The sequence below is a fragment of the Carassius carassius genome, chromosome 43 (genome assembly GCF_963082965.1).
Source record: "Carassius carassius chromosome 43, fCarCar2.1, whole genome shotgun sequence".
NCBI lineage: Eukaryota > Metazoa > Chordata > Actinopteri > Cypriniformes > Cyprinidae > Carassius > Carassius carassius.
The window spans coordinates 10,800,893-10,816,725 of record NC_081797.1 but is presented as its reverse complement, the minus strand read 5'-3'; the positions used below and the strand labels follow the sequence as shown (position 1 = coordinate 10,816,725).

General features: G+C 35.1%; 1 protein-coding gene across 2 annotated transcripts in view; it reads right to left on the bottom strand.

Moving 5' to 3' along the window:
* LOC132124745 (polypeptide N-acetylgalactosaminyltransferase 18-like) overlaps positions 1 to 15,833 on the bottom strand; it is a 60,431-nt gene that overhangs the window by 34,220 nt on the left and 10,378 nt on the right. The window contains exons 2-3 of one of the 2 annotated variants that reach the window (XM_059535902.1): positions 4,351 to 4,547; positions 160 to 350 (exon numbers count right to left, since the gene is read on the bottom strand). In XM_059535902.1, the coding sequence (XP_059391885.1) occupies positions 160 to 350; positions 4,351 to 4,547 (388 nt within the window). The remainder of the gene's footprint in view (positions 1 to 159; positions 351 to 4,350; positions 4,548 to 15,833) is intronic. The other variant, XM_059535903.1, reaches the window with a different exon arrangement.

Sequence of the window (15,833 nt, the reverse complement as noted above, 5' to 3'; positions counted from 1 at the left end):
TTGGCTGCCCATAATCCCCTAGTGTTATCATGTTACACACCTCAAAAATATGCATTATGCATCATAATCTGTCATTCAAGAGTCAATCCCCACTGATGGAGTCCCTGTATGCCCCCAGCAAATCAAAATATCAGTGCTGGGGCAAAAACAAGCCCTCACCGTTGTTGCTGTTGTCATCCACAAGGACAATCTCCTTCAGTAAGTGGGAGGGCGTTCGATGGATCGCCGAATGAACGGAACGCAAGATGACCGACAGCGCCTCGTTCACAAAGATGAAGATGATGCTGACTTGTGGTAGACTGGAGGGGTACGAGATGTTTCTGCACCTGCATAAATACAGGATCACACACCTGGAAAAGATGTCTTTTCAAGATTAAATATCTCAAATATTTTTATTTTCTTGAGTTCTGCCTTTAATCACAGTGGAAACACTTGCGACTGGAAATAAATTTCAGTTGGAAGAGCCAAAAAAGAGGTGGTTATGTATTTTGAGTTAAATATTTAATTAAAAATGAAAGTGCAAGACTGTTTTGATTTCACACAAACATTTTACATAGGCGGTATGAACAATCACATAACCGGAGGCGTTTAATTCCAGTTTGACACTTTGAAAGATTACGTCTGCGCCAAATTTATTATTGCTCAGTCTCATATAAATACGCATCCACATGGATGTGACATAAAATAAAAAAAACTCTAAACTCTTGATCTATCATTGTACAGAAAGCAAAAATAAATTATACCAATATTTATAATTAATATAAAATATTTTCCTATTTAATATAAAATATTTTCCTATTCCTTTTTATTTTACCTCAGATAAACATTACATTACATATCACATGGTGTTATTATTTAATTAACAAAAATTTTCTTCAATTTCAAAAAAACATATATGAAAAAAGTTAGGACACACTATGATTCAACTGCAGATCCACTTTTAATCATTTAATATTTTTTAATCATTTTCTGTTAGACTTTATCTGTCTCTCACATCATTCTGGAGGAATCTTGTCCCACTCTTCTTTACAACGTTGCTCCAGTTTATTGAAGTTTATTCTTTTCAGTTTATTCTTTTCTTTTCAGCCGTTATGTTGTAGATTTGCTGGTGTGCTTGGGATCATTGTCCTGTTGCATCATCCAATCTTGGCCAAGCTTTAGCCGTTGGAAGGATGTCCTCACATTTTATCTCTAGACTTTGGTTAACAGAGGAGATCATGGTCAACTCAATGACTGTGAGGTGCCCAGGTCCTGTGGCTACAAAACAAGCCCATAATCCTCAGCCCTCCACCAGCCACAGACTTTTGGTATGAGGTGTTTGTGCTGACATACTTGTTAGGTTTTCACCAAACGTGCTGCAAACATCTCCACCTTGGTCTCATCTGTTCAAAGGACATTGTTCTAGAAGTCTTATGGTTTGTTTAGATGCAACTTTGCAAACCAAAACCGTGCTGCCATGCTTTTTTAGATAGAAGATGCTTTTTTCTGGCAAGCCTTCCGAATGTGCCATACTTATCCCATATTTTTATAATTGTAGTGTCATGTAGTGTCACCGTATGGTCTGCGGTGTAGTTCTTGGGTTGTCTGCCGGTCTGATTTTGGGGTGAATTTGCTGGGATGTCCACTCCTGGGAGGATTGGTGTCTGTTTTGAATGTCTTCCACTTGTGAATAATCTTCCTCAATGTAGAATGATGGATGTCAAATTGTTTGGAAATGGCCAAGTCACCCTTCACAGATTGATAACAGCAACAATTGCTTCTTTAAGCTCATTGCTGATGTCTTAACTCCTTGGCATTGTGTTAACACACCTGAAGGCTCCAGACCAGCAAACTGCCAAAACATCTTCTTTTATTGAGGTGCTCACACTTGTTGATGATCAGTTAATCAAAGGATTTTGATTAGCAGTGCATGACTGCTACTTATCCTCTTAATTCCTATGTTGGGTGTCCTAACTTTGTCACAAATGGTTTTTCTATTTTGGTTTTATTTTTGATAAATAAATAATGGCACAGTGGAATATGTGTTGTTGTTCATCAAGACCTTTCAACGACTAGATTTTCTTTTTATTATAATGTCCTGAATCAGAAAGACATCAAGGGTATCCTAACTTTTTCACATGACTGTATGTGTGTGTGTATATATATTTATATATAAGGGATGCACCAGTTGACCGGCCATAAATCGGAACCGGACGGTTTTTGCTTAAAATACGCGATCGGTAATCGGCCGGGTTTTGGTCTTTTTTCTGCCGATTTTTCCGGAAGTGCGCCTGCGTGCACAGACTACATTGTAATCATTCGCTATCATGTCACTTGTGTGGAAGTGTTTTGAAATCTGTGCGCAGGACACGGGCAGCCCTTCAGCACTGGAAGTGCAGAGCTACATGTCTGAGGTACAGATAGCAGGAAGCGAACAGCCGTTGGTTTACTGGCACACAAATAAGAGCCCCTTTCCTTCTCACTGAAGCTGCGTGAACGTACTGTACCTGTCCGTGCCCTGCACACGCGGAGACAGTGAAGGGATGTTCAGCTCAACTTCTCACATGTTGGATGAGAAACGAAACGGACTAAACTGACACAAAACTGAAATGCAATTACACTTACAATTACACTTACAATTTTTTGTAAAGTAGAACTTGCATACACGTTTGAAAAGCCAGAAGTAAATGTCAGTTCTGTATAGGATCATTATTTTTATTTTACCTTAAAATTACATCGACTTAATTTGATTTAAAAATCACCTGCTGTAGCACACTTAAGGAGAAGAGGGTTTCATTCATCCAATTAAAACATTTTTGGGTAATGATTCACATCTATATATTTTTAACTTGAGCCAATAGTTATTTATTTTTCATTGGCTCAAGTAAAAAAATATAGATATGAATCATTACCCTATTTTTTTTTTAATTGGACGAATGAAACACTTTGCATCTTTGTTTTATTCGCAGCAACATTATTTGATTTTAACATTTTGGAATAATGTATTTATATAGCATAGTTTTATTTAGTCTCACTGGTAAAGACCTTTTTTGATTTAAAACCAAATTTAAAACTAAAACAAATACTGAATGCTGATTAAGAAACATCTTATTGAATGTGTGTTGATTTTGTTGTTTGATTGTAGAACTATGCAGTTATTGCCTTTAATTTCACATGGTTACATTTAATCTTTTAATTTAAGGCCAGTTCTGTGTAGTTTCAACAAAATTCAAAAACAAAAGCTAAATGCTGATGTCTGTACCATCTACGTTTGTATTGAATGTAGGCTACTTACTGTGCAGTTACTACAGCCGCGAGAGGGCGCTCTATACTGCTCAGTGCTCCTGTAGTCTACACTGAAGACATAGAGCGCCCTCTCATGGCTGTAGACGGTAATGTTTTCTCTTGGTGCTTGGTTCTAAATAAATGCTACTTATGGCGCTTTTCCACTACACAGTACCAGCTCGCCTCGGCTCTGTTTGGTTTTCCACTGTGTAAAAGTTGTACCTGTACCGGCTTCCAGGTACTTTTTTTCGTACCACCTCCGGCGAGGTTCCAAGCGAGCTGAGGCGATACAATAATGTGACGTGAAAACACAGCAGACTGCTGATTGGTCAGAGAGAATCGTCACTATTCACTGCGTCATCATTACACGCGCCAGCAATAGTATCCAGATAGTTTTTTCAGCAGTGTTTCGTTTTGCTGCCCTCAGCCTCTCCTGAAACAACGTTTGTCTTCTTGCTGTGAGAAACAGCCACATCCCGAGGATCAAAAACAACATGCACTCGATTTCCTCCATTGTCCTGTGTGTGTGGGTAGCGGGTGTGTGTCGCGTAGAAGATTACGTCAGGGCAGTTTCCTGCAGCGTCGCTATGACAACCAGGTACTATTGTGGAGGTACTATCTGCAATGGAAAACGGAGCGAAAAGCGAGCCGAGCCGAGCCGAGGCGAGTCGAGTCGAGTCGAGCTGGTACTGGTAATGGAAAAGTGCCATTATAGTCCAGTGCGACTTATATATGTTTTTTCCTCATCATGACGTATTTGTGGACTGATGCGACTTACACTCAGGTGCGACTTATAGTCCGAAAAATACGGTAGGTAGATAGATAGATAGATCTAAAGGTAAAACAACTGATGACTGAGACTGATTGACATTGATGATTTATGAAGACATTTCCCTATATTATTTTCCTTTTGAGTGATTCCTTTGTTCACTGTAACCATGATGATAAAGGAAAATTGATGTGTGTAAAAGAACCAATATATATATATATATATATATATATATATATATGTGTGTGTGTGTGTGTGTATATATATGCTAATAAGAGGCAGAGGACAAGGCGGTGGGCAGTGAGTGATTGTTTCACCCGTCAGGCCTGAGGTCTGGGATGGCTCTGTCTAGAGAGAGTCTGTCGCTGAGGTAGCCGTTGTAACCGTAGTACTGGAACTTTTTCAGAGCCACCTTGCGGCTCTCTGGGCCGAGGTCATGACCCCAGTGTGCAAAAAGAGAGTCTGAGAGGGTCTGGTCAGCTGTATCTTCTTTCAACGGTTTCTCTGGAAGTTCAGACGAAAAGAACAATATCAGCAATGTTAGTGATGGCTCAAGGGCTTCTGGGTAAACATGGTCATCACATCTTTAACATAAACTTATTTTCACTCATGTTGAGTTAATGAAAACAAATCATGTAGACACTGAATATAATTTATAAACAATATAATAACAATAATTAACACTAATAATAATTATCACTGTTATTATTATTACTTCTAATATTATTATTGTTTAACAACAATAATAAATAGTGCTGTCAAGTTGATTAATTGTAATTAATCGCATCCATTATAAAAGTGTTTACATAATAAATATATGTGTACTATGTATATACATAGTCATATTTATATATGATTTATGTTATACAGTACATAAATATAAATGTATATTAAATATATTTCTTTTATATATTAATGAATGTGTGTGTATTTATATTTACATATAAATATACTCAGTCAGTACACACATATATTAGGTAAACAAACTTTTATTTTTGATGCAATTAATTGTGATTAATTGATTTGACAGCACTAAATAATAATAATAATAATTATCATTATTATTTTTATTATTATTATTATTATTAATAATAAATGATTATTTCTAGTATTACTATTGCTGTTGTTGCTGTTAAATAACAATAATATTAACAGTTAAAATAAAAAAAATAATAAAACAGTGAAAATTACTATGATTATTATTATTATCATCACTATTATTAATATTTCAATATTATTAATTTTTCAATAACAACAGTATAATTAATAAAAACAACAATAGTTTTAAAGATTAAAAAACACCAATAATAATACAACATCTTAAAATTATTGTTTTATTATATATAAATCTTAAAATTAATTTTCAATAACACTAAAATTGTAGTATTAATAATTCTATAATATATATATATATATATATATATATATATATATATATATATATATATATATATATATATATATATATATATATATATAGTAACACCATGGGTTTTTAACCATGCACCATGGTTATTCAATTTTTTTTTGGACATGCGCCATGGCCATCCCACATCTTTTTAAGTACCTGGGTGTACTATGAAATATGAATATGGTATTGTTCATTATTATGATATAATGGTATAATCCCATAAATGAAAGACAGCCAACTGTAGTTTGGAATCTATTACTACTAAAATAATGAGTCCATTTCTTCTCTAACTTCCATTCATCAAGTCAGCGATCCCATCAAGGTCTTATGCAAAGCTAATCCTTCTTACCCAATCTCTCCATCAAGCTGTCTAAGCAGCAAATCAAAATCAAATTCACATACTAAGAATATATGACAGGTTGCAGAACTATGAATGCTAAGTACTCGGGCAGAACAGAAGGAAAGTGCCCTGGCAATGCTCAAAGAATGATGAAAGGCCAATGCGCGTAATTAAGGAATGCTAATTAACAGCAGAGGTTATTTAATTACAGCCACTGCAAAGAGCTGGCCTGCGGAGAATAATACATCTTTGCCACTGCAGACACTGACAGTTTGAAACCAACTTCAGACCAGGAGGCTTTAAGGGGCTGTCGTGTAAACATACACAAAAAGAAGTCCGTTTCAGGCTTCCAGTCCTTCAAAGGCACATCCGAAAATCACTGAATCATACACAAATCAGCTAATCTTTAACATTGTATTTGTAGCTTACACTTTTCAATTATTTTCCAAAGCCGAAGGCTAGTCACGAGGCTTGAAAATCACACCCCCAGTAAATTAGAGCTTAGCCTCATTCCAGCTCTATCCAGCAGAGTAGCCTACATTCAAACTGAGCCATTGAGAAAACAGGCCAATGGCTAGAAATCAAACAGCAAGATGAATGACAGTATTTAAGATCCAAAAAGCCTCCATTATTGTGTTTAGAAGTTCAATTCACTTCAATTGTATAATTCAGGTAGTCTCAACATGACCACGCTGATGTGCAAATAAATACTCTATATAGGTGTCCTCTCTGCTGTTGTGCTCCAAATGACTTCGAAAATCGAGGTGGTTTCACTGACACTGTTGATTTGTGTCGAGATAAAAAAAAAAGGAGGGAGTCAAACAGAGAATGAATTACTGCAGAAACTGACAGATCAGTGTAAGTAGGTTGAAAGATGGATCTTCTCAGCATATGATATGAACAATAGGAAAAATGCTTTAAAGTTTGCTCATAGCTCCTACTGTGATGTACCTACTGCTCTCCAGAAGAGAATGACAGGCTGAAAATGAATGTGCCTCCGGGTAGAGAAGAAATCAGCATTTATTCTCATAATAACTAAATTACTTGCAGAAGTGCTAAGCAACAAGCTAAATATATGAAAATACAGTTAGGAACTACATGCATATACATTAACTCAGCCATTCATTTTCACCTTTTTTAAATCATCACCCTTACTGACATTTTGTTCCCATTTATGTATGGAATAAAAAGAGGAAACTTGTTATTTTCGGATGCCTAAGTCAATCTTGTAAAATAAATTTTTAATCTATTTTTGTCTTTAGTCAAATAAAGTTTATAATAATTTTTAACAGCAAAACTTCATAGGTTCAAACGCACACATCGCACATTATATTATAATAGACCAAACCAAACTAATAATAAATCCCCATAGTTGCCTTTAACATTTACACTATTATCATTATTTTTGAATAAATAGATACACATCTTTCCATCGTCATGCAATTTGCACCCTTTATATTTATATATTTTCTTATAAATACATTTTTTCATCATCATGCACTTTTCTTCAAAACTTTTGTTTCAAAAAACCTAACATCAATAATAAAAAAAAAATATAATTATCAAATGATTCTTTTTAGTAGTACTATTTTCAACTATATTCTATATTCAGTACTATATTCAAAAATAATGTTGTTAAACAACAATAACAAGAAGTAATAATAAAAAATAATTATAATTATTGGTGATAATTAGTGATAATTATTGTTCTTCTTATTATTATTATTATCCAACAACTATTTAATCTATTACAATAATACTTTATAAATAATTATAAGTGATAATAATAATTATTATTATTTATAAAGTATTATTGTTACAATAACAATATAATTAATAACAATAATTGTAAAGATATAAATAATAATAATGATAAATATTAAAATAATATATATGTATATATATTTATATATGTGTGTGTGTGTGTGTGTGTGTGCAAAATAACGTATTATAAGACTTATTTTTTTAGACTTTGCACCTATTAATAAATTATGAATAAAAAATATATTAAATAAATATATAATACAGAAAATATTGATTCAATATATAAAGAATAATTCTGCAAAACAGCAACATTTAAAAGACATTCACAGTTTATTTGATAATTATCTTGTATTTTTCAATGCAATAACCATTTTGAATTCCTAAATGTGTTAAGTATTAAAAGCATTAGTCAAAGTAAACAAATGATTAATAAAAAATAATAATTATTACAAATATACATACTAGCATGGGCTTTAATCACCAAAATTATAAGTCAACATAAAGAACATAAAATAATTATTTAATACATTACAAAAATTAAGCACAACAGCAACATTTCACAGCTTCGCACCACAACCTCCTGCAGTGACAAAAACACTATTATCTTGCAATTATGTTTTTAATGCAATAACCATGATCAAACTACTTTGTAAATCTATTTAAGACCAAGTCAAAGTATGAAAAAAGATTAATAAAAATATTTCTTCTTCCCAAAGAAGTTGGATGTCCTTTACTCACCAAACAGAACTAATGATATATAATCAACTCCAGAAAAAGTACAAGCTCATTTCATCAGGCTCTTCAAAATCAATTAATATAATCCTTACCCGCTGTGCTCAGTAAAGTTAAAGTAGGCTATATACTTACACACAATTCTAAGTAAATAACTTTTAAATCCCTTCAAGCTCTAAGTACTAAAGTCGTCAACAAAATAAAGAAACTCAAAGTAATATCTCTTTACCACCAAAACCTGGCTTTCTTTCTTCTGTGAAAATTTTTAAAGAAAACCCTGGCCAATCTTTTTACTATAATGAAAAAGAATGAGGACTGTGTCTGTCAAGCTCCGAAATGACAAAAAAGCTACATTAAAGTATCATAACGGTGGTTCATAAGACTTGTGCACCATATTCCGAGTCTTTCAAAGTCATGCGATAGCTTTGAGAGAATACATTATTCAATATTTTTCCTTTAGTGCTCCACAGAAGAAAGAAAGTTGCACAGGTTTGGAACAACATGAGGGAGAACCATTTCTTTAAAATGCTGAAAAATAGAAAAGATTCATTTTGTAAGAGAAATATAGTAGGAAGGATCCAAAACGAAGTTGTTTCCCTTTTTAAAATGCGAAAGCCTCGGGAGGGTTGCATCACGCCGGACGGCTAGCATTTCTGACCTCGCCTGTGGCATGCCGTCTGCCTGTCAGTGCCAGCTCTATGAGCGAATGTAAAACAAGACACCCAGCATGTAACCCAAACCAGTGAGTTCAGAAGAACACATGCAAACAGCCTGCAAATGCAAAAACATCATGCTGTTCTGACATTTCGGAGAAGCTCTTGCTATAGATATAAGGTTCATGTGAGTGCATGTCACATGTGTGTTTGTCTGAAGAGGACTCTGACTCACAGACCCAAGACGACAATGAAAGCCAAAATATGAGAGCACTCACATGCCCCTAATGAGCTACATACTGTTTTGCTTTCAAATTTATTCAAACCCATGAGACAACGCAGACGGCCAACAGAGCTCTGCTTCCTGAAGACGTACTTTCCATGTTAGGATCATTATCAAGACAAATCGCTGGAAAAACAATGGGTGTTCCTTCTTATGTCTCAGGACTTGCTTTTTATTTAGACCAACTGATTTTAACTTAAAGGCCATATCATATCATTATTTAATCTATGTTTCAAATATCTTTTATGTAAAAATGTTATTGGTTTAAGTGAAGTGACATTCAGCCAAGTATGGTGACCCATACTCAGAATTTGTGCTCTGCTTTTAACCCATCCAAAGTGCACACACACAGAGCAGTGAACACACACACTGTGAACACACACCCGGAGCAGTGGGCAGCCATTTATGCTGCGGCGCCCGGGGAGCAGTTGGGGGTTCGATGCCTTGCTCAAGGGCACCTAAGTCGTGGTATTGAAGGTGGAGAGAGAACTAAACATGCACTCCCCCCACCCACAATTCCTGCCGGCCCAGGACTCGAACTCACAACCTTTCGATTGGGAGTCCGACTCTCTAACCATCAGGCCATGACTTCCCCATATCCAGATCCAGATTTTCCACCATCATTTATGAAAATCTATCATTAGGAGTGAAATAACAAAACATTTAAACCAACAAAATATTTACTGTGTGAAATTGATTTATATGATTATGTGTGTGTGTGTGTGTGTGTTGTAACATCATTTTCACCACCATAACAATTCTGCAAATAAAGTTTTTTTTGTTTTTTTTTTTACCTTCGTAAAGAGATGCTATATGAAGAAAAAAAACCTATCAAATGCAAAAAATGAAAATATGAATTGTATGCATTTCAAATACATAAAATGCTAGCTATAATAGCCATAGCAAAAAATGTTGGCTATTTTATTCCAAGTATGTTAAAAAAATTATTTATGTCCCCGTACTTAATTTCAGATGACACTGTGTTTGAAATAGTTATGACACTCATTAAAAAAATGGCTGTGTATCGTCAACTAAAATGATTAAAAATAAATTTTCATTAATTAAAATAAAGCCAAAATAAAATAAAACATAAATACTTGATTAAAAACAATAATGAGCAGTGTTGCCTTTGCAAATAACTGAAATAAAATAAGCTGAAGTGCAGTACTAAAATGACTAAAACTGAAATAAAAATAAATTAAAGCTAAATATAATTTAAATAGAATAAACAGAACACACACACACACGACTTAAAACAAATTTAAAATTAATATTGAAATATTATTATAAACAAATTAAGCATTTATTTTCCTAATAATTTAATGTGCTAATAGACAAATGAATTCACTATTTATTTTAAGCATGTTTGTTACCTATAGTTGAAGAAGCACCCAAAGTAAATGATACATAATGCATAAATCATGCAGCTCCTAATTCGGTGCAAATGCAACAATTGTTTTAAAACTCTGACGTCGTGAGCTTGTTGGCCTGATGCTGCTGCTGTAATACAAGATGTGCATGACTAAGAGGTAACAGGATACTCGATTAAATTAGTCAGCAGCGCACGGCTCTAATTTAGTAGAGCGCAGATTCACAACAATGATTTGTTCTTATTGTCTAAAAAGGTATATAAATGACAACATATTGCATTTACAGTCCACCATCGTAAAAATTCCATACAGCTATTTAGACCATTGGACAAAGATGTAAACAGCGCTTTATGAAAAATGTATAAATGCTTCTATTTATTGTCTGTAGGTAGCACCAAAGACAAGTCTCATTACTCATTCACTTTATTGTGCCAGAGCAAATATTTGGCACAGACACCATCATACACCAGTTTACTGCTTTCTTTCAATGCAGTGTACCTTAATCCAGATGGCTCTTGTATATCAACACATTTGAAAGTCTCTCTCTCTCGCTGTTTCGCACATATCTCAGGGCTGGATCGTCTCTCTGCACACTAACACCCATCATTATACATTCTGGCCAGTCGAGAGCTGCTAGAAAAGCTTCAGATTGCAGAACAAAATGACCAGATGCCCAAAGCCATTTCCACAAGGAGAACACAGCAAGAGCATCTGTACCTGTGACAGACAGAGCTGTGAATGGCTTTTGGACAATACTCTCAAATGCTCAATCAATCCTGCTATTAGTTGTGAAAAGGCATAGGGTGACTATTAGATATCATTCCTGGATATATTCTTCCATATGCAATCTTAATATTTTTGTCTTAATTATTTAATATCTTATCATCATTAGACACTGCATGTTTACGATTTGCCAGTACATGACTAACCATGACCCTTTAATGAAAGTTATGTATTCATAAGTATTTGTTTTATGGCATTAATCGAATATGTAATTTGTGTTTACTCAAACAACCACATACTCCATAGAAATTGAATAAAATAACATGCAAATTCAAGTGCTGTCAATTAAATCTCGTTATCTGACCTTCTCCCCTTTCATTACACAGTTTTTAAAGTAGACTAATTAGTCTGATATGGGTCAGACTGGCCTTATTACCCTCACGGCAATTATATTAAACACATATTTCAAATGAAAGACATGCCTTAGAAGTTAGCGAGAGTGCTCAGCTAAATTCATGTTTCCAATTCGTTTGTAATTACTACTGCCTTTTCCAAAGTTTAACAGTGAATCATATGAAAGTGTTGATTTCTTATGCTGAAAACACAATGGTCACTGAAATATCTTATGCTTTTTTTGCTGAACTATAAGGCTTTGAATACACAGTTCTTCTGTCACATAATCAAGTTTATTAAACTAATGTTGAACTGTTTGCAGTTGCCAAGCAATGTAGAAACTGTATTAACTGTATTAAAATACAATAGCAGAGTCATTTTACACAAATCAACCAGTCCTAATTTACTTTATTTATTAGAGCTAAACTAAAATAAGAAATGTTCTCAAGTACCAAATCATATTGAATGATTTCTGAAGGTTAATGTGACACTGAAGACTGGAGTAATGATGCTGAAAGTGTACCTTTGCATCACAGGTATAAATGACATTTTAATAAATCACAATAAATTATTTTAAAGTGTTACATTTCACAATAGCACTCTTTCAAATAAATGCAGCATTGGTGAGCAGAAGACACTTTCAAAAACATTAAAAAAATCTTTCTGACTTTAAACTTTTGAACAGTAACATAAGAGAGGGAGATAGAGAAGAGAGAGAGAAGAGAGAGAGAGAGAGAGAGAGGGAGAGAGAGAGAGTGAAGAGAGAGAGAGAGAGAGAGAAAGAAGAAAAAAGAGGGGGGAAAAGGCCTTTCAAACCAAAATATTCATATCTTCCCAGAACATTATTGCCAGACTATAACAGCGAAATAGTATTTTATTTATTTATTTATAATTTTTCTGAGTTTAGGACATGAATCCCTTCAGAGTATGAAGGCTAAAGGGCTAATGTCCCAGCCACAGTCATTAAACAACATTGTGACCTGAGGCAGGACAATCCAAGGCTGCAGAACGGAGAAACGTGTCCTGACCGTCTAAACGTTCCATCTGCACACATTCGCCTTCCCCTCTATCACGCTCTGTGCAGCTTATGGAAAAGGACAGCTTGCTGGCAAAGTCAGGAAATATATTTTATTCAATTTCTCTGAGAGTTTTTTGCAGCCCTCCAGGGATGGTGACACAGAGAGCAAAGCAAGGCTGGATTCGATGACCTGGCTCAGCCTGAAGCCAGCGCCGGTCCTGAGGAGAGTGATGCAGAATGTGATCCACCGTCCAGGCCGGCCATCTGTCTGGCCACAAGAGAGACAGGAAATGGGCCACCGTTGAGCACCTCAATCAGAGGAGATGGATGTAGAGGGAATAGGACATTCTGAAGTTTAGGATGTACATCAAACCCATTTATTGGGCTTCACTCAATAATAATTGCACATGAATACATGTGGGGATGGGAATAGTGGAGAACTTGATGATTACGGTTCCATTAATGTTTCTTTCAGTACTTTTAAAGAACATCTAAAGAGGAAAAAAAAATCAATTACATTGCTAAAAGATGAAATCTTTTTTATTAAAATGTGGCATAAAATCAATAAAATAATTAGTCTACTGACAAAACATCATCACATCTCACAGTTAGTTGTAAGCTGTTTACGACTACAACTACATGTTTTTGGTTCACTAAAAAAAACAAAAATTGGGTTCATTAGGTCTCATTAGGTTCATTTTTTCGGGTTGCTATATGTTTTATGGTGTAGAGTCAGTAGTGTTGCTGTGGTGCAGCTGAACAAATAGAGCTGGAAACCCTGTCAAAGTATTTTAGCAGTAGAGTCATTCGTTCAGGAGTCAGACTACACAGTTTGTGCTGTTTGTTATTCTTTCAATAAAGAGAACATGATCATTAAAGTAATTTGTTTGAGAGTCTTACACTTGTTGTGCTACATGTATTTGATTCACTAAAATTGTCAATTGTTGGGGAATCGGACTACATTGGCCATGCTGTATGTTTCATAATATAGATTCAGTAGTGGAGCTGTGGCAGAGCTAAATAAATAAAGTCAGAAACTAACAGTATTTGAGCAGTATTTCAGTATTCCAACTGAATACTGTACTGAATAGAGTATTTTAGCACAGTTAAATAAGTAAAAATAAATATGCAAGCAAGCATGTGGAAGACCAACGTTTCAGTGTCTTCCACAAATATAATGGACCTAAGACTGAAATTAACATACATTGACACCAATGAGGCAGTGAAAATAATTGACAACAAATGTACTGACATCCTGCTCTTTTTATTAATTGAATCTAAACTAACTAACTCTAAACGTCAAGCCTAATCAGATGACATAAAACGGTTAAGAGCGCATAGGTGTTATATTCACAACAGTGGAAATGACCAAGCTGCTGAGTGAACCACGCACTGGTGATGAATACCATTTTGGCTGCTCCTCTCATTAAGAGCTGTTATGTAAGCATCTGCTGGGTTAAAATGTCCTGCCGGCGCCATGACGACAGCCGATGAGACATCTAAGTTGACAGTTCCTGTCGCCATCTTTAAGGCACATTAAAGAGCCCACTGAAGCTACACGACACATAAATTAATAGATCAGTCAAAGGTCCTGAATGTCTTGGCAACTCTCAGAAAAATAATCAATGAATTTTTTAGCATCTGCCGTGGGATGTATTACACCAGAGTGCATGCTAAGTACCCTACTTGAGAGGCGCGTACAATTACACAGCAACAAAGTCATTTTCAATTGGCATGTTACTATGAATATCCCATCTCCACCAATCTGAAGTGCTTCAGATGTTAGAAGCGCTTGATGCTTCCAAGTTGCCACTGATGTAACCGTAACGCAATGGTTTCTGACTTCACAGAGACATGTCTGAGCATCTGAATCATATATGTACACCAGAATAAGCCTTACTCAGTGTCAAACATCTAAAACAGGACAAGGCATCACAATCCAAACAGCCCCATTCTATCAGACGCCGTCTACTTCTTTCTAGCTTTCTAGCTAAATGATCATCTATCACAAAATTTCCTCACCAATTCACAGAACTAGTGAATAATCATAATAATAATTTTTTGACTTTAAGAAACTGTTGGGAAGCGTGCAATTCTGAATGAATTCCACACCTCAATGTTGACAATTATAAGTGTTTCTTTGGGCAATTTTAAATACATCTTGCTATTAATCCATGACATTGAGCAGTGAATAATTCAAACGAATTTCAGTATTTCTACAATCCTGTTCTCGTCAAAGCAGAGCGCTAAAAGCTATGAATGTTATGCAGAATTGTAGTTATCAATTGCTCAGGGTTATTTTATTGGAAACCTTATAATGTAAGACTAATTGAATGTCTTTGTGCATGTTCCACAAAGCAAATAACCCTGGGATTTTTTGAAAGTCTAAAAACTAGACTCAAAAGTCATAAAGTTAATCATAATAATAATAATTATTGTTACCAATTACCAATCTCGCATCTTGTTTAGCAGACCTCTGTCCTTGACACCAGTATTAAAAAGGCATTTTCTTTCCACTGCATTTTGTTAGATTTTCTATCACACTGATAACATTCACAGACTCATATTAAAACTGTACAAAATTAAAGGACAAATAACAAAAAGATGCACGAAGAAACTGAGGTCTTTCAGTTGCTTTGAAATCAAGCTGGTTAATACATGGCCTTTTGTTCGCATTGACAGCCGTGGGCTGTGCTAGAAACTGCATTAGCAGGTGACCTAGAAGTCAGCAGGATGCTCCATGCCACTGAATGTTTATGTGCAATCGAGCGCATGGGCGGGCCCGGACAGCCATGTTAATCGCCAGAACACCATTAGCAGCAGGAAACATGGCAGTGAATGTCCCTCAGGTGATATAATGCATTATTATGTGTGGGCTCCAAATCTCAAATCTGTGTCTGAACCATTAACAAGCTTTGCAGAAAGGCAAAAGGGTGCTTTTTTTCTCTCTACGGAACAGCACTTGTTGATTTCCTTGCAAAATGAATGACTTTGGCCTCATAAATCATTGACATTACAGCTCATTGCCAGTAATTTCTACATGCAAAACACAATCCTAGAAAAAAGATGATAATTACGGCCTCATCCAGCCATTTCTGCCAAACAAAAAGGCA